Genomic DNA, 24,177 nt, shown 5'->3' on the forward strand with positions numbered 1-24,177 from the left:
AGAAAGGGGTGAATTATACTGGCACTAAAGTCTTTGGTCACTTACCAAATAGTATCAAAAGTCTGACAGATAACCAACAAGTATTTAAGAAGAAATTAAAAGAATTTCTGAATGACAACTCCTTCTACTCCATAGAGGAATTTTTATATAGAAATTAAGAAAAAAAAATTTTTTTAAAATAAAAAAAAATAAAAATAAAAAGTAAAGAAAAATAAAAAAAACACACGAAAAATAAAGTTGTTATATTAACTTAAGTATGTTGTTAAATTAACCTAATTATGTCATGTATTGGAAAATTCGACTCGTTCCACATCATTACGAAATATCGTATTCATGATCCATGGAACTAGTATTAATCTAATCTAATCTAATCTAATCCGTATCTATTCACCTTTGACTTCAGACTCAGCTGTTAACACAGTTTCAATATGGCAGACCCGCAGAATTTGCGCATGCGCGCTAAATTTCGGCACATGGGTTCTGTGTATACACGATTTTGTGCCAGAGCGCTGTTGGCGAGACAGATTGGAAAATAGAATCTGGGAGCACAGGACGCGATGACCTTTATCCCGAATATATCCTACTGTATTATCAATAATATGTTGTTTAGATTAGACGACATAAATGATTCGAAGATCAATAAAGTTGTTCCAAATAAAAATACGAAACCTATATAATGATGCAGTAACGTTTCCTATGCCTGTACTTATAAATTCTGAAGTTTTGCGAAATTCATCATGTAAAATCAATTTTCATTGTGTCAGAGCTGATCTCAAATTACATCCCAGTCGATAGAGCGTTGATAGTTGACAAACAATTCTACCCAGTCAAAACATTGATGTACAGGAAGTTCTAAATAATAACTTCTAGCCGCAGATTCAGAAATGGCACACGATGATAAATTTTGACATCAATAGTCATTATAGGTTTTTGCGGACACAAGTGGAAAAGATAATTACCTTACTCTACATAATCTAATATCAACACCATCTTTAACTTGACATTCAGTATATTATATTTTGAAGTCTGCAGCTTGTTGTTCGTGGTAACAATCACCGCATGTTTTGACTTCGCTATTGTGTCGCAAAGGGGCATTAATGGCGAGCGCCTGATGGGTTGGAGGGAGAATGACAAAAGAGCAATGGCGTGTGTCGTAATCTTGTCTTCAGATAGTTTGTTTATGTGCTGTATCACAGAGATGAAAGGCGATAAAATAGGTACGTGACTGTTCAACAGTCTTGTTATCAAAAATTTCTTACGTAATGAAACGTAATGCATCGGAACGCGCATGTTTCATCATTTGTTTTGGAAAGGAATATTGCCCCTTGCACCTAACATGTATGTGCAATGTATGGGTGGGCAAGGGTCAAGGCAGATATATTACATAAATCTATAGTTGTTGCTAATCATTCTGAGGCGGGATGCTGTCTGTTAAATTTATCGGCCTTTTGCCGGACATTCGTAATTCTAGTTGGCCTACAGATGAACGCGAGGTGATAAAACTTGTCTTCGGAATTGGTGAGCGTGGAATTTCAATTATGGTTTATGCCTTGCATTTTTGAGACATGATGCTCTAACGAATCTGTAAAATAAATCTTTTATATCCTACGAATTTCTCGGCATTACAGATAGAATTCTGACTCACATTACTTCATGTACTAATTTTTTGGCAGCTGTCATTCGTTTGGTTTCTTCTGCCGGCGTAATTAATTTGAGGTTCCAGTATTTACAAGCATTACTAAAATCAAAGTTATGGGGTTGCGTCATTGGTGGATAGTAGGAAGATTGAGAACCACTTTTCACGATACTGATTCAGACGGGCGGTTTTTTCATGCCATTCTGTGGTGCCAGTCAACTTTATATTCAAAGATATGTAGTTACTGGATTTGTTAGGGAATGCAAAACGTATATTAATCAATGGTTATGAACATGTTGATGTATACACTTGTTTCTATTGTTTGCTCAACTTATCAATGTGTAACAAATTTAATTTCATAATTAACTACCCAATGATATGTGCATGATAAAAAATTTAGTGGAAACTCCATTCTTGACTGAATGTAGAGTTTTCCTGTTCATTGGTACACTTTCAAATTCGTTTTGTAGGGAGCAAACAAAATGGAGTCTAGGCCTACATATTCCTCCAGACTTCCACTCACACTTGCACAGAGTGCCAAGTTACGGTGCGTACATTGAAGTTCAGTCTTTCCTCTCCACTCCCAATCCAGATACAATCAATTCCTAATCAAACTGCCTCCCGCCATTAATGCGTACCTCTACACAGTACTTGATTTGTAAAAAAAGAAGAGCTTCTGGTACTGTGACCTTCCAGGGGGTGTTTTTTTTTTTAATTTAGACTTATTAAAATGTTATTTTAGCACTTTTATATGCATTTTAAAAAGTCTGAATGCATTTGCTTTACATTAGTTCAACCACAGCAAAATTACTGTCATTTCACATCTCAAAATCAGTGATGCGGACCATCACAAATCAAGCACTGCTGCTATCCATTCAGTGTCCAAAACTCTTTGTTTGCACATCACACTCCTCCTCCTTCCCCAACCCCAGTCCCACCCTTACAAGGCATATACAAAAGGGGGGGGGGGGGCAAATATGGCTAAATAAATGTGTTCCTTACCATTGCACATCTTTATGGTTCCAAAATATTAATTCTCTTTCTTCATGCCTGCACAAACTGCCAAGTTCTTGTGTGTATATGGGAGTTCATTTTTCCCCTCCATTCTAATTCCAGATGCTGTCAGTTCCTAACTAAACTGCCTCTTGCCATTGATGGATATCCATACCCTGTCAGTGTCCAAAACCCTGTCTACCCATCACATTCCTCTTCACCCCCCCCCCTCTTCCCAACCCCTTCCCACTCTCAAATGGGAGACACAAAAGTAGGGGAAATAAAGAATAGCTAAGTAAACATGTTTCTTACCACTTCACAGTTTTATGGTTCAAGAATGATCTTCCACTCTGCAACAGATTGTGCACTGATTTGAAACTTCTTGAAAAATTAAAAATGCATGCCCGACAGGAACTTGAACATGAGACCTTTGCCAATTACTGACAAGTGGAATGGTTACAGTATTTTCAAGTCTTGGCCCTACACACAATTTTAATATACCAGGAAGGTTCAGCTTTATGATTATCCTATACCTTTACTTACTTTTGGGAATCTCATTCATCCCACACCTTTATGTGCTAGCTGACATCTAATGCTAGATAAGATTATCAAACAAGATTCTTGTAATACAGTTTTTGGCTTTTGACACTACAGACTTGCTTCCATAGTATGTCACCTGAAGACTGCAGCCTATTTCAGTGTTGATAGTAATCTCTGGTCACTGTGAAGGATGGTCAAGTCTCTATAGGTTTTTCTTTGGCTTGAAGTTGATAGGATTGTTTGGAAAAGAACCAAATGTGTCTCAGATGCATTGCATGTGTTCAGTTTCTGCCATTTATGCAGTCTGATGAAAGTATGCAGTCTGGACTAACAAGTATGTTGTTATAGTGTGAAGTTTTCCTCCCACTGAAATTTGTTATTCATCAGGATAGTGCATTTGAACCAAAGCTGTTAGTATTAAATGTAATTTTTCATGCACTCTTCGCGATGAAATTCAAGGCCAAATTCTAATCCAACGGTGATTAATTTTAACTGTATTCTCATTTTAAGATTGAGATACTTTGGGAGTAATTTGAGGAACCCAGTAAATTGATGTCGTGCCAGCTTAGGACAGTTTGTTTTCCATTTCTGTGCACACGAGTCACATAATATACCATAGACATTATTATTTTTTAATAAAAAAAAGGATGTGGGGTGTCAGCTGTGACTAGTTGAAGAAAATGCATATCATAGCTAACTACAATAAGGGCAACAGAAGTGAACCACACAATTATAATCCAATGTTATTAACATTTGTCTGTTCTAGAATCATAGAACATACTCTTAACTCAGATGTGATGTGATACCGAAAACAGTGTTCATTCGAAACTCGGTTTGCACTTACCTCACAAGACGTCCTGTACACCATGGATCAAGGCAGTTGGATAGATACAGCATTTATTGATCCCCAGTAAGCAGTTGTCTCAGTTCCACACTAGTGACGTTAATAAAAGTGCTACCATATTGGGTATCAAATGAAATTTGTGAATGGATTGAGGTGTTCTAGGTAGGGAGGGTGCCGTATATTACCTTGGCTGGTGAGTCATTGACAGATTTGGAAGTAACTTTAGGTGTGCCCCAAATGAAAGCTACAAATTTTCTTTGAGACATAGGCCTAACTGATATTTATTAACAGTTATATTGATGAGAGGTGACACAGTCACTTTGAAGATAACAGCGATCCAGAGCTAACCATAAGTACTGTATACAGTGAATGCTACAGACTCAGGAATGTGATCTTTAACATTATGCATGAATCAAAATTCGATAAGTAAAAATGTCATTAAAAAAGAGCTAGACCTTAAAAATGGGTGCACAGTGAAATGTTAGTTCAAATTATAAATGCTAGCTCTCAAATAGGTGTGTGCAACATATGCAGTACACATTAAAGTAAATTGAAAGCAGTTTCTCAGAACATGAAAAAAGCCACAGTCACAATAGGCTCACCACTTCTTTTGATGGGTATAACTTATCATAATGCTAGCAGTCATGAATATGCACATTCCTTTTAGATCAATCTGAAGATGATCATTATGTTTGAAACCAGTCATGGAGTGAAACAAATACTTGTGTTCTTAGACTGTTGTAGTTTATACAAGTGTACTGATTCTAGCTGGTTCAACTTCTGAAATTCTGAGGCTAACGTCAAGAATAAGGACACTTCTTCTCTACTGTATATGGGTTGACATTATTGTTTACCCATTAGAAGTGCAAGAATAATTTTTAGTATCCAGTGAGGGACCAAGGAAAGAGACAGTGTATACAATCCAGTCGCATAAATATGGCAACCACCTATGATTGACATCAGCGTGCGATAACCACTCACAGATGGCAGGTGACGGCACTAGCTGTGGAGGGTATATAAAGTGTGTCACAGGGATGCAGAAAACTGTGCAGTCATTGCCATAATGCGGAAATGCAGTGATGTACCTGAAGTCCAGAAGAGGAAAGTCATTGGTTTTGGGCCAATGGTGGAAACCTTTCCGAAACAGCTAAGTTTGTAAACTGTCTGCATGCCACTGTGGTTAAAGCATACTGCGCAGGACAAAATGACGCTATCCGAAACCAGTACCAAGGCTGTCATAGTGCACCACAGGCCAAAGCTGACAGAGGTGAATGACAGCTGCGGAGATGTGTACATGTGAAGATGTGCAACTATTTTTGAGCAAATGACCTCCCAGATGAACCAAGGAGCTATCAACAGCATCTCCTCAATGGTGGTTCAGCGTCTGTTACTATGGACCTCCACAGCAGGCACCTGGTTTATGGGCCCATGCTGACTATTGTTCATCGGTGATGAAGACTGGGATTTGCACACCAATACCACAGCTGCACATCCACAGAGTGGTGATAGGTGGCCTTTTCAGATGCATCACATTTTATGCTACATCAGACAGATAGCTGTTGATGTGTATGGCATGAAACCAAACACTCCGCAGCCAGGAGGGAGTGTTATGGTCTGGGGAATGTTTTTGTGGCATTCCCCGGGTGATTTCATCTTTCTGGAAGGCACAATGGATCAACAAAGTATGCATCTATCCCTTGGGGGGTGGTGGGCCGGCATGTCAACTCATACACACTCTCTTTTCCTTCAGCGTGATGGCGTCTACCAGCAGTGCAATGAGTCTCACAGCTTACAAAGTACGTGCATGACTTGAAGAGCTCCAGGATGGGTTTACTATACTCACCTGGCCCCAGACTTCCTGAATTTAAACCCAATCTAAAATCTGTGGGACCATCTTGACTGGATTTTCAACTGAGGTACCTAGCGCAGCTGGGTACAGCACTTGAGTCAACATGGCTCCACATCCCAGTCGATACCTTCCGGAACCACATTGGCACTCTTTCTGCACATCTTGTATTGCAAAAGACTTTTTCAAGCTGATGACATTAATGTGACTGGACATTGTATTTTGATACTGGATTTGTAACCATTGGATGTTAATTATTTGTGGGTACATTATATTATGGGCGGTTGTCTTAAATTGCCACCAGAGAGCTTCAACATTTTTGTTTCCTACTGTATTGGAATTAAAGTTGTGTAATAGCCAGATGACCTGTATGTTGCCTGAGGTTTAGGGTAGTTTGGAATATGATACTGTGATTGTTAATTTGTGAAGCTAATGAATGCAATGTGACAAACTATTTTTTGGGTGGATGGTTTTGGTGACAAACTTATCAGTGGTGTAGTCTGAAATCTGGGTTAGCTTGTAAGGTCATAGGTTGTTGTGAGCTGGCAAAGACAATGAATACTTTGTATTATTTGTATTGTAATTTTGTCCACTAAGTTATTTTATTTGTTATAGCGAATATCCTGTGAACTTTTGGGATTATGTGTACAATGTTTTTCAGATTTTTGTGGTTATATTCATGTCAGAATTTCACACAATCGCTTCATCTCATCGCTATCAAACATGTAGTCTCCTTTCTGCTCTCCTATTGGATGCTTATATCCAACAGATGACCCACCCCTTTGTTTCCTCATTGCAGCTCGTCGCAAGTGCTACCAACATTGATTCTCAAAACACGTAAGTAATGGTGTTGTCCCTGTTTTAGATCATTACCATACCTAATGTTCATTTCATAGGACACACTATCTGAGTTCATTTCGTATGTGTTGTTTTCAAAAAGAAAAAAAAAAAGTCCTGTTTTGCATGCTGGATGTACCAAAATTTGCATGTGAATGTTTCAGACACACCTGTAATCCAGACAGAGTTCTTTCCCAGTGTTGTGTCCTTAATCAAAAAAATCTGCTGGTTACATGGGACCACACAGCTGTAAGAACTGCCTGCGTGGCCGTATTATGGCTGATACAAACAAAAGCAAATTTGTAGAAAATGGAGTATCTAATGATGTAACACAGAATGGATTTGGGGATATTGATGGAATACCTTGTAAGTCGAGTCTTTTGATTTACTATAGACATTTTTAGTATAACTTCTTCGTTGATGATTGTGCTATTATGAAAAGCTGCTATAGTTTATTCGTGTCAGTATGCAAAAGATGCCTAAGGGCTTCAGGCAACTTGACTCCCAAATTTCATTGGTGGTTTAGTGTAAATTATTTATCTGATGTATTTCTAAGAATGGATTGCCATATCAGAATGATCAGTTACAGTGATTCAGACACTATTCACATAGAATTTCCATCACTTCAGCTCAGTGGAAGTTTTCTTTAGGGAAACCTAAGATGGGAATATTATTTTAATTAAAAAATTACCATTGTTAACTTTAAAGATAAATTGTAACTGATGAATAAAACCTTTAAGTGAAGCTTCATGTTACATAAATATTTGTCAAAAAAGTATGATGCTATTGAGGAAGACATATGCTGGTTCCTTTAAAACTAGTTTTAGCAGATAACCATTTTTATTATTGTAACTACACTGCTGGGTTGGGGAGTGCACACTGATTTTGTTCCGATGATGGCATATGCCATCTGTGGGATAGTATATGTACTGAATGGTTTCTGCATTGTCCACCAACGGACAGCATAGTGGCATAGCTACCAGAGGCTGCCCATTAATAGGGAATGCTCACAGCCAGAAGGCTCAGTGTGGCACGAACATGTGAAACAAGGAGACAACCTTGCCACAAAGGCGCACTCATGCAACCAACTGAGCAAGTTTGAAAGAGGCCAAATTGTGGCTTCTCAAGTAGCGGGATGGTCCTTTCAAAGAATTCCCACACAATTTGGACGTGCTGTGTCAATTGTGCAACAACATTGGTATCAGTGTTCTTGTGAACATTCTCACACCCGTAAACGAGGTTCTGGATTTCTGCACAGCACAGATACATGCAAAGAACATCATATAGTAAGGGCAGCAGTGGCATATCTTACAACTACCATGGGACAGATAAGAGCCCTTGCGAGCCCAGACATGCCAACATGAACTTTGCAAACCAGTTGTTAATAGTGGGACTAAGAGCACTCACACCTCTAGCCTGTCTTCCACTCATGCCACAGCATCAATGTGCACAGCTCAGCTGATGCTGTCAGAGGATCGCTGGTAAAATGAAATAGTGTGCCATGGTCTTTAGCGATGAAATCGGATTCTGCCAGCATGCAGGTGATGGTCGTCTCCGCATACACCATAGACCTGGTGCGCACTGTCTCTTAGAGACACTCTGGCTTTGGCCCTACCCCAGGCCTTATGGTATGGGGTGCAATAAGGTACAACTCTCGTTCACCTTTGGTGTTTCTGGGGGAGAAACTAGACAGTGCTTGATACATGCAAAATATTGTTAAGACTCATTCTTTGGCCTTTCTTGCAACAGGAAGGTAATGTGTTCTTCCAGCAGGATAATGCTTGCCCACACACTGCCTGTAAAACTCAATATGCTCTTAAAGACATGCAGCAACTTCCCTGTGGGCAGCACAATCTCCAAATAGTCTACAATTGAGCACATGTGGGATATGAGGCAGCAAGGAGTGACTCGTGTGACTTGCCAATAAAGAACTCTGACAGAACTATGTGAACAGGTCAAGCTGACGTGGAGTAACATATCTGAGGACAGTGTTCACCATTGGTACGATCTACAGGATGATGGAGCCATTGCCTGCATTGCCGCCCATGGAAGCTGCACCACGTACTAATATGGGTGTTTCAGAATGGGTCACTATTTCTTGCATTAGAACTGCTTGTGCTATTGACTTGTAAATGTAATCATTTAATGTACTCTATACAAACTGTTTGCAACATTAAATATTGAGTGAATTGGAAACCTGTAAAAGAGGGTACTAATTTTTCTTCTGGTAGTGTATATGATTTATTGTGACTTAGGCTTACCATTGATCAGTCATGAATATTTTTCAGAATGAATGGCAAACCTCTCTCTCCTCTCCATTTCTAGCATAATATAATCCCATATAGAGTTGCCATTGAATGCAGTTAATAATATCTTCTGTGTCAGTTACTTCTCTTGATATTCTGAATACAAATGAGTTTTTTCAGATGAATGTATCGCTTTTGAGGCAGGTGGCTCACTGCAGACTCAACAAGTGAGGGGGGAGGGTGGATTCAGAGGGCTGCATTAGTTCGTTATTGATATTGTATATTTTGTTTTCTTCTGTAGTCCAGTTGCCAAAACACCATCAACCATAGCATCTTCCTTTTATTTATTTGTGCCCTTTTTTTTGTCAGTGTAGTCCCTCAGCTCTTAACACTTAACAGTTTAGTAACTTTTCTGAAATAAGTAAATAAATAAATAAATAAATAAACACTAAAGAACTTTTGTTACTGTACCTAATTGTCAGTGTTAGATGACTCATTCCTTAGTCACTACTGCATGTCATTCCCAGTGTTTGACAACTCCTACTGCAACTGGAAAGGGGTATACACTGAACATCATGAGGTGTACTGATACATGCTTTTGTTGGTCCACCATGTCATTTTGTCCTCAAACCAGTGTTTGATTTTGGATACCTGGTGATGACAGCTTAATACGAAAATTGACATATGTTCAGATGAAATTTTTTAATTGATTTTGCTGTGAATTTTGTGTGAAAATGAGATTGGTAAGTCTCTTGTGAAAACATGACATCAATAGTTTGGTAAAGATAGTAACGTGAATTTTGGTCTGCCTGGATAGCTGCGTTTGGCAACAGAAAGTGCATCCTGTATCACTAACGTTTTGAAAGAATTTTGTGCTGTTTGACTGTAAATTACTATTCATTTATTTCGCACAGGCATGATTTCAGCTTTACAGCTGTTCTGAAGTTCAACATGAAAAGTCATTTTTGAAATAACATATGACTGGGCATATAAAGCAGTTGTCATATTACGGGATATGAGTGCATATCAAAGATACCGTTTCAGCCTTATTATGTATCTTTGATATTTAGTCTTACACTGTGATATGACGACTGGTTTATAAGACCAGGTATACGTTATTTCAGTGATGACATGTCATTTAAGCCTGTCGGACTCTAATAACGTTTCCACTTACACTTGAGAAAGGCTATAAAGCTGAATCATAATTGTGTAAAATAAATGAATAGTAATTTATAGTCAAATGGTGGAAATTTCTTTTAAAAAGTTCACGTGACTGTGGTCCCCCATGAAGGAAATATCAGCTCTACACTAAGACCGCCAAATGTAAAAATTAACATACTGATTCTTTGAAGATACAAAATTAAGTTCAGGAAAAGATGACAGTAATAATATTGATCTTAATTCTCTTTAAGTGTTCGTTTGGGATAAGTAATTAATTCTGCATGGAATTTTGACAATAAGATGTTGGTAACTGCTGATGAATAGTGAACTATTCAAGTGTAGTGCGCGTTTAATCCATATCAGTGATCTCATTTGCAATCATCATTGAATTCAGAATCTACATTACTTTTCACCGTCAGTAGACAAAATATATGGTCCCATGTCTTGGTGAGGTGAAATCTACTATCTTTATTTGCCATATTTGGTCAGATTCTGTTTTGTGAGTTCCTTAAGAAAGAAATCCCAGAAATGTAAGGATTGTTTCTGTCTTCTTAACTTCACTTATGTGATATTTATTGCTCAAAGTGATGTCTTCCGTTTACTGTGTGCTTCTGGGGGAAACACAATTTGCCTAGTCATTTCATGAGCATTAGTTACTTATTATTGAAAAGATTAAGAGAAATGGTGTGAGTCAAATGCATAAAAAGTTTGTAGGGTCTTGATGCAGTTTGAACATTGTATTTGTCCCCCTAAGCAAGGAAAAAACAGTACTGCACTTACTGTTAATTCAAGACAATTATTTGACATTATGCTGAGTTAATCTCTTACATCATGAGATTCATTTGTAAGAAACTCTACCATAATGCCAGGACAGTGATTAGGGATAATCAAGTTAATTTATTGTAAATGAACCCAGCTGCCCCTCTGAGTTTTCGTTTTTTCTTTGTGTAAGTTCAGGAAGCTAATAATCTCCAGATATTTTTCTTTGATGCCCCTTTACTTTTTTGTTCGTTACTGAACCCATTTCCTGTTCCGTTCAAAAGTGGTACTGGGAAGGAAATGTCAATATCTCTCTGTACATGTTTGAATTTTTGTGTTGGATTGGTGCATAAGTTTGTAGCATATTCTTAGCAGATACACATAACAGAGACTTTAGTCATCAATAATGTATTCTTGTTCATTATTTATAACAGTCTGCCAACACTGGAATAACTTTTCGATTCTGTGATTGTAGAAATCACATTGTTTTGAGTGAAGAACTTGTCGAGACACATTCACAGCACATTTTCATCTGCAAAAGAAGTTCCTTGAAGGTTATTCAATAGAGTTTAAAAGGTGAAGATCTGAGGTCACAAGATCAGGAGAATAAGGTTGGTGTGTAATAGCTTCCCAACTCAACTCCTATATAGTGTTTTTTGTCAGTTTAGCAGAATGTGTGGCGGGCATTATTGCATAGTAATATTACTTCTTGCAGTCTTCCTGCTCGTTATTGTTATATTACATCTGCAAGAAATTCATAGTACACTGCACCACAGCTGTTCCACCAGATGCATATTATTATCTTTTGTGGATGCAGGCAGGTCTTTGTATGGAGAGATGTTGCTTTGTTTGGGCTCAACCTGTCCATTGTTTTCCTTGCGTTAGCATAAAGACTTCATTTCTCATCACTAGTAATGATACAAGAGATCGGTAATGTTCACGAGCCAATTGATGGTGAGCAAGCAGAGCCGTACAGTGGCCACCTGTTAATTTTTGTGATTTTGGCTTAGAGCATGCAGTATCCATACATCAAGTTTTTGAATCTTCTCCATTGCATGAAAATGTTGCATGATGGCAGAATGACCACAGTTCATCACATTTGCCAGTTCTTGAGTACACGGACTTGGATCCTTGCAGATTAATACGACTGAATGATCCTCGTCAAACCTCGAAGGTCTTCCTGAACGTGGAGAGTCACTAATGTCAAAATGGTCCACCTTAATTGAGAAATCCATTTTCTTGCCATGCCCTGTCCAATGACATTATCCTCATACATTGCCAAAATATTTCTGGCTGCCTCTGTTGCTGTCACCCCTCTATTGAATTCAAACAGAACAGTATGTTGGAAATGTTCAGATTTCTCCACTTGGCACTCCATTTTCTAGTGTCCACAGCTCCACTCACTACCTCCAAATGACAAAGTGACAATATGTAAGCCCAAACAGCAAGTGAACCATAAATAAAAAATGACTCTCAACAAATACACATGTAGCAACCAGAATATCAACATGCAAAACAGAAACGCTACAAACTTATGCCTAGCCTAATATTTTTACTTTCGTGGTCATTATGGGAGATGTAACTTGGAGAAAGTAATATTTATGTTTCCCCTTATTGGAGCATGGATTCTTGGAACCTTGAAATGAGGCTCTTCACAATACACAGTCTCTTTCCTACAGCATCTTTGCTTACAACTTGTTGAGAATTGCTGGGATGCTATTGTACTGACTAAACAATCCCATGATGAAAAAGAAAGCTCTTCTATGAATCTTCTCTATTTTATCAGTTAATGCAATTTAATAAATGTGAAGACCAATCTTTATGAACTGATATTTTGTTAAAAGGTCAGGACTTGAGAGGTGCGGTAGGCACAACTTTTCCTGTTGCAATAAAAATTATTGCACATACACTATCCAGTCACATTAATGTGACCAATGCCTATGTTTGATGTCAGTGTGCAATAACTACTCACATATGGCAGGTGGCAGCATTAGTAATCGAGGGTATATAAAGCTTTTTGGGGGATGCGGAATACAGAACAATTGTCATAATATGGAGACAGAGTGATTTCCCTGACACTCAAAAGGACATGATCATTGGCTTTTGGACCAAGGGTGAAAGCATTTCTGAAAAAGTTTGTAAACTGTTTGCTTGCTGCCATGGTTAAAGTATATTGTGCACTGCAAAATGGTACTATCCAAAATCAGAGCTGAGGCAGTAGGGCTGCACCATAGGCCATGGATGACAGCGTTGAGTAAAGGCTGCGGAAATGTATAAGGGCAAGTAGTTATGCACCTGTTGAGCAACTGACTGCTCAGATGAAATCAAGAGGCTACCAACAATGTCTCCTCAACAACCGTTCAGTGAACATTGCTGCGCATGGACCTCCACAGCAGATGCCTGGTTAATGTATCAGGGGTGACAAAGGCTAGAATTTGTATGCCAGTGCTGCAACTGGACGTCCATTGGGTGGTGACAGGTGATCTTTTCAGATGAATCACATTTTGTGCTCCAATGGACAAATGGCTGTTGGTTTTTATGGTGTGAAAGCAAGTGCCCTGCAAGCATTGTGGTCTGGAGGATGTTTTTGTGGAATTCTGTGGGTGATAGCATCCTTCTGGAAGGCCCAGTGGATCAACACAAGTATGCATCTATACATGGGGACCATGGCCACCTCTATGCGTATTTTATTCTTCATCACAATGGCACTACCAACAGGAAAATGCAACATGTCACAGAACTTGCAGCAAACATGTTTGGTTTGAAGAGCATCAGGATGTGTTTACTGTACTCCCCTGGCCACCAAACTCCCTAGGTTTAAACCCAGTCGAGGATCTGTGGGACCACCTTGCCCGGGCTCTTATGCTGTGGCTCCTCAACTGAAGAACTAAATGCAGGCTTCACACCCTGTCAATACTTTCCAGAAACTCAGTGACACTCTTCCTGCACTAATTTCAGTGGTCCACACTGCAAAAAGTGGATATTCAGCCTTTTGACAGAGGCCACTTTAATGTGACTGGACAGTATACAATCCAGATGGCACAAAATAAATATGCTGTCATGTGACCAGTTTCAATTTTAATAAGTCATCTTCACTCTGTATGAACAAGTTAATCAAGTAATTTAACTGAATCAGCAATAGCTGTTGTTGCTCTATTTGATACAGGGTCTAAAGCTTCAATTTGTGCTTGCTGATCTCCAGTCAGTGTAAGTTAGATGCAGGCATCGCTCCAAGTAAATGTCATGTAAAAACTGTTTACAATAGATAGTTGGTGAGCCAGTGTTGTCTTTTCAAACTTTAAGTGATGGGTAGCATAATTGTCATCCTTGTCACCATCTACTCAGCTTTTATGACACTGTTACTTTTTTTTGGCTCTTGTTTCTTTCTCCCTGCAAAATATTTTCATTACTGGTGTTAGTTTAGATGATATTTGGTACTCGTATGTACAAATGAAATAGTGGATGAAATATGTGTGTTTCATAATTTTATCAAACTGCATAAATTTCCACACAAAATAAAATTTGTTTTCTTTGAACAGCAATTTAATGTGCACTGAATTTTATTGTATGGCCCTTATCTACATCTTACTCTTCAATCCTGGAGATTTTATGGGCAACATAGCAAACAGTTGTTTTGGTAATGTACAGGGTGTGCAAAATAAAACTGTCCCAGAAAATATTTGTGAGACTGATGTGGAACTGACCTTATGAACAGGAGAACCGCCCATCAAATAAAATGCTGGGAACCGTGACTTTGATGCACTAAACGCTTGCTGTCTCGTGTCTATACATGTGCATCTCCTTCAGGCTCTGTCCCGAGTTCTTTGTTGCGCCATTACATTTGAGTGTGTGAGAGGAGCAGATGTGTTTACTGACCAGATCAAAGCAATACAAAATTATATTTAGTGACAAAACAGTGTGTGTTTGTTGAGTGTTATACAAAGTACAGTTGGTGAAAAACAGGTGTGGAATTGTTTGTGCAAGAGCTTAAAAATGCAAGTGTTTTGGTAAATCAACCAGCAAAGTTTGCAGTGCAAAACTTAGTGGTAAAATGGCATGAAATGCATTCTGAACCCAATAAAAATCATAATTATTTGAAGAGAGTTCAAACACCAGAAAACATTGCTCAAGTGAAGAAAACCAGGAACACAGTTTTGAATCTCAGCACTGTTTATTTTTTAAAGTGGTGAATTAAGAGATGGTCATATCAAAACATTATCAGGAAGCATCTGCATCTGTATTCTTACAATTTTCTTGTTGTACACAAGTAAGTGTTTTGTTAAATTTTTGAGTGTTGAGCTCTACTGGTTATTCCTGAGTGAAATGGAATCATTTTTATATTTCTTCAGAATAGGCCTGGTTCAGCCTTTTGGGGTATTTGAACTCACAGAACATGCACCATTGTGCATCAGAAAATCCCCATATGTACTTTGAAGAGCCTTTGCATAATCTCAAGATTGGTGTTTGGTGTGGGATGTCTGTCATCCGCATGATTCTTTCACCAACCTATTAATGGCAACTGCTGTGTGCAGAAATCGTTGAATCCTTTTGTGGATCAACTCATGTAAGATGAATGGCTGTATGGATATTTTCAGCAAGACCGAGCAATAGTGAACATCACCTTGGCAACCTTATCACAAGCACATGGGGTGTTCAGTGAGTTGAGTACAAACAGCATTAGCACTGCAATCTCCTGGCCACCTCGACTGCCTGAGATCTCTCCCTGTAAGTTTTACGTGTGAGGCAAATTGAAGAGTCAGGTGTACCCAAATAATCCTTGCACACTGAAAGAGCTACAGCAGAACATTGAAAATGCTGTTGCTAATATCCTCAGGCAGAGCTGCTACACATATCTCACAGTTTGATAAATTGAACACAGGATTGACATCAGTTATGGCCATTTGCAGCATCTTGTCTTTGCTCATTAACAAGGGTCAGTTCCATGTCAGTCTTATTGTAATTATTTTCTGGTCCACTTTTACTTTGGCCAACCTGTATTATTTAATGAATTTCTGTTACAAGATCATTATGAGGTTAAGTTATTTTCATTAACCAATGTTTCCTTGTGAGAAGCATTTCAGATACTTTTTTAAAATCCTAACAGTAATTTACTTTATAGTTGCAGTGATAAAAATTAATAGAAGTCTTAAAAGTTAGTCACTTCTGAGTATACAGATGTTTGTGAAGCCACTTATCGTAGACAGTACACTCTCGTAAATCTTATTTCCACATGCCCTCTTGCTGTTCTGTAGAAGTTTCAGAATGGCTCTTGCTTATTTTTTCAGATGAAAATAGTAGTTAGAATTTGCAGTTTCATTTTACATTTCATTGACAGTTATGTCAACTATTCACTTTACATTCATGTTCAGCAATTATTGTTTTTTTTTTTGATTATGTTGCATATTGTATGTGAATGTTCTTTTTTTATGTAAATATGTGTTGATTGGACAGACACTCATTACATGTCCTGCACTTCTTTTATTTAAGCTATGCCGTGGTTTGGGATGGACATTGGTGGGACACTTTCAAAGTTAGTATATTTTGAGCCAAAGGATATCACACCTGATGAAGCTGATGCAGAAGTTGAAGCATTAAAGAATATCCGAAGATATCTCACTAAGAATTCTGCTTATGGGAAGACTGGGCACAGAGATACCCATTTGCAAGTAAGTACTACTTTGATCTTCTTTTTTCCATGTTGAGCTCCTGTGCATTAATATGTTAAAGGAAAGAAATCTCCGAATTCATTGAAGATGCAATAGAAATGTTATCATTTATTCCAGAACTCGATTGTCTGTCTTCTGATCATGCTTTGGTGGTAACTTCATACACATGCCAAATGACACATACAGCATGCCTGGATACTGTCATCAAATATCATATCATTATCAAAATGTCACTTACATCAGATGTCATCCTACATAAGAAGCAGAGAAATTCCTAAAATAGCAACTGCAGCTTGTATGACAGTCGGACGTCTTTCCAACAGCATGTTGTATTTTCGATTATGCCACCGTTTGTGTAATGTCACCTCCCAGTACACTATATAGACAAGTGTACATGGTTTATTCGAGGAATGCCAGCACCGGTTCCCAAAGTTGTAGTATTTGATTGTATATAGTATTTATTATGTATTTCTGTTTGTTCTTGTAATATGTTATCCCTGGATGGATGTGATGACTACCATACACAGCTCAGTTCTTGTTGGTCATAGGAATTTCTGTATGACTTAACACAGGTTGACAAGTTATGTATAGTCAGGCCATTGGAACAATGCCCCTGACACATTACACACGTGAAGTGCATCGTGTGGAGAGGACACTTTGGTGCCAATCTGAGGTGTGGATTGCATAAACATTGCCATGGTGATCGTCCCATGTTGTCTCCTTTACAGCTTGAGGCCATGCTTGTTTGTCCGATGGTTGTCTGACACAGAACAACAACAAATAGCCACATAGTAGCATTGAAAACATTGCAACCAACTGTATAGGACATTCTTTCAGTGGCTCAACTAGAAGTAAGTTTAGATTAGATGAGATCCAATTTTCGTGCTGTTGATCCAAAACTGGAATGATTCTTGTGGGTGTAGAACATGTCAGAAAGTATAACATGAAAATAATTGCATATTTCAATATAATACTCACTTCCCTGATCATTTGTCAGGAGATTGTCAAAACGTGTGTATAAATTACAGTAAACTGTAACTGTTAATATGACAGAATTAATACATTGTCAGAATGGAATGTAGTTATGCACTTTTAATAAATTTATCATTAACAAAATACCTAATCTGACTTGACCGATGTGACCAAGTGCTGTCAGAACAGAAGTCTTAACAGACGTTTTTACTTCAGCTGGTCTAACCATCCCTGTTAAGATATTAGTCTATAGAGTAGGAGGAGTTGCCTACCAAAAATTCTTTCAAACTCTGTTTAAACTGTGCATTATCTAAAATAAAGTTTTTAATGGTTGCTGGCAATTTATTGAAACTGTGTCTTTCTGAACATTAGATCCCTTTTTGGACCAAGGTAGGTGGTTTTATGTTTTTATGGAGATTATTCTTATTGATAGTATGAATCCTATGTATTGAGCTATTGTTTGGAAATAGACACACATTACTCACAACAAATTTCATTAAGGAATAAATGTACTGAGACGTAGCGGTTAGAACACCCACTGCTGGTAGCGCAACAGACACACAGATGTGATTCAGTTAATGTAAATTGTCACAATGTTTAAAATTAATCACCTACAATATTTAAAGTTCTGAACGTACCATGGCATTATCTTTCTGTGAAGAAGATATTGACTGGCTGCTAAAATAAGCTTCTGAAGATGACAAATTAATTTGTGAAACTGGTAAAGGGCATTGCAGAAGCATCAGATTCCACCCGTTTCCTTTGACCCATGACATTATGAAAATGGCGAAATGGTGGGCGGGAGTGGCTACTTCTAGTGTATACAACATGAAAACAATGAAATCACTACATACACGTGCTAACAGAAATAAAAATTACACAATAATGTCTCACTCCTAAAATAAAATGAAACTAACAGGACAGCTGCGGAAAATTGGGGGTTTAGGGCGGGGACAAGCTAAATAGACAACAATAAAAAAACACCACACCATCCCAAAACAAATAATATAAACAAAGAAATTAAATTACAGCATTCTGCTACACCAACAAAACCACAGGAAGCAGACATTTCCTTTGAGCTATATAGCTCAGCCGCAGCTATCAGTACAAAAAAACCAGCACCTTCAACTCCGAAAAGTGGAACCAAATCCCCAACAACTGAAAAACCCAAATACCATGAAAATCCCAACAACTCAAAAACCAAAAACCCCAAGTCCACTACATCAATTAAAACACAAGTGACCTACCATAAACATACAACAAATGAAACATTACAATTACCATAGAATAAAACCAAAACAAAAGTTACTTACCAACAAAAACCTGTGGCAATACCACATAAGTTATCCAACACACACACACACACACACACACACACACACACACACACCAGCAATGCCACATATACATGTCCATGTTGTTGCCACAAACGTGACACCTAACATACTCGGCAATAAGATGGAACATCTCCAGAAATTGTATATCGGTTGCCTTATCATCACTCATCTCTGAATGTAGTGATACACTCATGAACTTCACTGCCATAGCCATACCTAACAAGAAAACAATTTTAAAAAATAGAAAAATAGACTTTTTGCTGCACAACAAACACCAAACTAATCAAACCAAACAAAAAATAACTCACTGAAAACACTTCCATAACCAATGTTACCACATCAACTACCAAAACTTGAAACCAAGTTTGCACGATGACAACCAAAACTCAAATGAAACCCAGTACCGCACTTTAAACTCAGAATATCCTCGTCCACTACCAGAGGGCACGATCAAATACAACAGCACAACATCTCAGAATATCCACGTCCACTACCAGAGGGCACGATCAAATACAACAGCACAACATCTACAAACTCAACCTACTCAAAAATTCCATGCCTTAATGATGTCACATGTCACAACACCTTTACTCCACGGGCCAAAGCAGACGGGTGGAATCGGATGCTTCCATTGACCCCCCTCCCGGTAAAGATAACTAAATTTTTTTACAACTGATGACTGAAATTTACCCTGAAAAAGAGCCAATTCCTTGAACAGGTTTCTACATGATGTTTTTGAATTTACACACAAATGAGTCTTATTATATGCTTTTGCACTCTAAAAACTTTTGCTTAGTTTGATGAGTTACTCCATAATATGATCCCATATGACATAATAGAATGAAAGTAAGCAAAGTATGCAAGTTTTTTAAATATTTTTGTCTCCTACATCTGACGTTATTTGCATTGCAAATACAGACTTGTTTAAGCACTTCAGCAGTTGTATGGTATGCGCTTTCCAATTGAATGTAATATGGAATTGTAACCTCAGAAATTTAACATGCCAACTTTTTCGATCTGCATGTCTTCATATGTTATACACATGCTGGAAGGAAATATTTTACAGGTTGTGAACTGCATGTAGTGGGTCTCTTCAGAGTTTAATGCCACTGAATTAGCTTTAAACCATTTATTAATGTCAATGAAAATTTGATTAGCAGCCATTTCAAAATCTGTACTTGACTTGCTATTTGTTGCAGTGTTTGTATCATATGCAAACAAAATTAACATGTTTTAATAATGAGGTAATCACATGACTGAGCCTTGTTTGATTATTGTATACCACCCTGTAACTACATAATTTACTTGTATGTAGGCCTATGCAGCAGCCATCAGTAGATTGAAACTAGTTGGGGAATAGATAATGTTTCAGTTGCCTCTTTAATGGCTTTTAAGATTTCTTTCCTTGAGTAATATTTTGTTAATGTGATGCTCTAAAATCTTTGTGCGTAATACACAACAAGTATTAGTAGGCTGGAGATGTAAACTATTTATTCGCTTTTGCAGCATGCCTGTTATAGTTTCTGGGGACGTAGTTTTTTATTTAAAAATTGTTGTTGTTCTTAGTGCAGAAGGTTATTTGACCAGATCACACAAAATACACAATATTTACTAGTTTCAGGGAAATTAAATCACCATATATATATATATATATATATATATATATATATATATAATGAGACTTACCAAACAAAAGCGCTGGCAGGTCGATAGACACGCAAACAAACACAAACATACACACAAAATTCCAGCTTTCGCAACCAGCGGCCGCCCCGTCAGGAAAGAGGGAAGGAGAGGGAAAGACAAAAGGATATGGGTTTCAAGGGAGAGGGCAAGGAGTCATTCCAATCCCGGGAGCGGAAAGACTTACCTTAGGGGGAAAAAAGGACAGGTATACACTCGCACACACACACATATCCATCCGCATATACACAGACACAAGCCAATATATTTTTCCCACGTGGAATGTTTCCCTCTATTATATATATATATATATATATATATATATATATATATATATATATATATATATATATATATATATATATTTAAAAAGAAAGATGATGAGACTTACCAAACAAAAGCGCTGGCAGGTCGATAGACACACAGACAAACACAAACATACACACAAAATCTAGCTTTCGCAACCAATGGTTGCCTCGTCAGGAAAGAGGGAAGGAGAGGGAAAGACAAAAGGATTTGGGTCTTAAGGGAGAGGGTAAGGAGTCATTCCAATCCCGGGAGCGGAAAGACTTACCCCTAAGGTAAGTCTTTCCGCTCCCGGGATTGGAATGACTCCTTACCCTCTCCCTTAAGACCCAAATCCTTTTGTCTTTCCCTCTCCTTCCCTCTTTCCTGACGAGGCAACCATTGGTTGCGAAAGCTAGATTTTGTGTGTATGTTTGTGTTTGTCTGTGTGTCTATCGACCTGCCAGCGCTTTTGTTTGGTAAGTCTCATCATCTTTCTTTTTAAATATATTTTTCCCACGTGGAACGTTTCCCTCTATTATATTCATATATATATATATATATATATATATATATAGTTATAATAGAAGGAAACATTCCACGAAGGAAAAATGTATCTAAAAACAAAGATGATGTGACTTACCAAATGAAAGTGCTGGCAGGTCGACAGACACACAAACGAACACAAACATACACACAAAACTCAAGCTTTCGCAACAAACTGTTGCCTCATCAGGAAAGAGGGAAGGAGAGGGAAAGACGAAAGGATGTGGGTTTTAAGGGAGAGGGTAAGGAGTCATTCCAGTCCCGGGAGCGGAAAGACTTACCTTAGGGGGAAAAAAGGACGGGTACACACTCGCACACACACACATATCCATCCACACATATACAGACACAAGCAGACATATATATATATATATATATATATATATATATATATATATATATGTGTGTGTGTGTGTGTGTGTGTGTGTGTGCGCGCGCGCTTGTGTCTGTATATGTGTGGATGGATATGTGTGTGTGTGCGCGAGTGTATAACCGTCCTTTTTTCCCCCTAAGGTAAGTCTTTCCGCTCCCGGGATTGGAATGACACCTTACCCTCTCCCTTACAACCCACATCCTTTCGTCTTTCCCTCTCCTTCCCTCTTTCCTGATGAAGCAACCGTTTGTTGCGAAAGCTTGAATTTTGTGTGTATGTTTGTGTTTGTTTGTGTGTCTATCGACCTGCCAGCGCTTTTGTTTGGTAAGTCTCATCATCTTTGTTTTTATATATATATATATATATATATATATATATATATATATATATATATATATATATATACACTCGCACACACACACACATATCCATCCATACATACAAGACACAAGCAGACATTTACTAAGTAATAACAGATTAGAAGCCATCCAGACAACAGCTGTTAGGCTCAAAGAACCTCAAAATACAAATTTATTTTGTCCCAAAAATGAGGGGGAATGTTAATGACAAACTGTTTGACCCATTGAAGACAAATGTCATTTGCAGTGCTATCCACTGCCTACATGTTCACAAGCCAAGTTGTGTATATTGAAAGGAACATATTTCAAGAATGACTTTGATTTTGGTCAAAAAGAGAGAAGTTTCTTAATGTGAACAACTGAAATATTGCATTACAACAATAGAACTTATTATACCTGCGAATAGTGAGATATCAGCGACGTGTCAGAACCTAGGAGAGAAGCACTTGTAGCCACCTGCAGAAGAGAACATGAGACCAAGCAGTAACCGAGCTAAACACAGTGGATAGGAGACAGACAAGGACAAGACTAAAGCTACCAACATAAACTATGAAGTGAAGTGCAAAGCAGAAATTTTTACCACAACGATGTCAACAGACTAAGAGCAAAGAGAGATGCAATCCAAATCACAACCAGAGAGAAAGATCAATTGCTAAGTGAGTTTTTTTTTAATCTAAAATGAGTACAAAACCGATGGCCTTATTTATATTGGCCCTGAGGAACATTATTGTCTGGTGTATTCACGTGGCGAGACAAGTGGCAGGCTCATGCATTGAGCGCAGCACTGCAGAGAGACTGTGCCCTCTAATGGCCATCTAGGTCCATTACCTACAGCGGGCATTCAACTTCTGCAGAGCTGGATACCAGAGGATTAGTCTAGACAACCAATGGCCATATTGTAGACACATTTAGCAGTGGATAGTCGTGTAAACATGAATGTCATTCATCATTTTCCTTTGTGGTATCACAATGGTAACCTTTAATGACATATTTCTGTAAACTACAGGTCATCTGACTTCCTTGTATTTGTTGTATTGTGTTGTGTTGTGCTGTGCTGTGGACAGTACCATCACTAATATGCTGGTACTTACATTATTCTGCACTGGTTTCTTCGTCATATATCTTCTGACATTCTGAATATTGTACCATTCATAGTAAAAGACACATGAAGCTAACTAGACTGTACAGTACCAGGCCTCAGCTTTAACATAAGAATGTTAAATTTTCATAAACTGGTATACAAGTGGTACAAAACATTAAATTAACTTTAACAAATTTAAATTAATAAATGTTGTGAGGACATGGCTGGGCAGCATGTTTGAGGAGAGTGATTGAAAGTGTGCAGTGGTGCTCTTTAGTCTGAATTTCGAAACTTGCTTGTTGTGTTGTCAAGAACGAGTGGTTGCAGTTGAAGGTAGATAATGATAAGTGGTTTGTTTTGCGTCTTGGAATTGTTAGTAGTTGTCATGAATATTACAAAGGAATTCAATAACTGTTCGTTGAATGTCACTAAGGGCAATAGTAAGTCCAGCACATTAAGTTTTTGCAACTTTATGGCTTGCTGGCTTAATTTGTATAGTGACACTTATGTGCCAAGTACATGAAGTTGACTGAAGTTGCTGCTTGTCTGACTAAAGTTGCTGTTTGTTTTGTTTTATTCTTGTTTATTTTGAAGGAGTGTGTGATTTAATTTGTGTTTAATTTATTTTTATTTTATGTTGATGATAGGCATTAGTTGGTGAGTGAGTGGGTTGTGGTGGGACTGTTGTGGTTTAGGGATAGATGTTCTATTTTTTAGTTGAGGAATGGTGACTTTTTGTCTAAACTTAAGTATTGGCTTGGTCTGAAGGAAAGTTGACAGTGCTGTAGTGACACATCTTGCAGATTATATATGAACTAGTGGCATAGACTGATGGAAGTAGCACCTCTTTTGGTAAAAGTGTAAACTAGAATGAAAGAAAAGAGTGGTGACTGGCTCATCTGTAGTGTAGTCAAAGGTCTGCTTTAGATTGGAATGTTAACTGGGTTGTGAATGTGAATGGAAGAAATCTGGCTCTCATGCTGGACTGATCTGTAGCGTAGCTGAAGGTCTAA

The 24,177-nt window shown here is 38.0% G+C and overlaps 1 protein-coding gene across 6 annotated transcripts in view; it reads left to right on the forward strand.

Annotated features, from left to right (window-relative positions):
• The window catches only part of LOC126182476 (pantothenate kinase 3), a 164,265-nt gene that overhangs the window by 94,356 nt on the left and 45,732 nt on the right, over positions 1-24,177 (forward strand). The window contains exons 1-3 of one of the 6 annotated variants that reach the window (XM_049924853.1): positions 1,064-1,217; positions 6,861-7,062; positions 16,350-16,528. In XM_049924853.1, the coding sequence (XP_049780810.1) occupies positions 6,930-7,062; positions 16,350-16,528 (312 nt within the window). In that variant the 5' untranslated portion in view covers positions 1,064-1,217; positions 6,861-6,929. Of the gene's footprint in view, positions 1-1,063; positions 1,218-1,366; positions 1,519-6,675; positions 6,697-6,860; positions 7,063-16,349; positions 16,529-24,177 lie in introns of those variants that run through there. The other 5 variants (XM_049924854.1, XM_049924855.1, XM_049924852.1 and 2 more) reach the window with 5 other exon arrangements.

The sequence above is a fragment of the Schistocerca cancellata genome, chromosome 1 (assembly GCF_023864275.1).
Source record: "Schistocerca cancellata isolate TAMUIC-IGC-003103 chromosome 1, iqSchCanc2.1, whole genome shotgun sequence".
In the NCBI taxonomy this organism is placed as follows: Eukaryota; Metazoa; Arthropoda; class Insecta; order Orthoptera; family Acrididae; genus Schistocerca; species Schistocerca cancellata.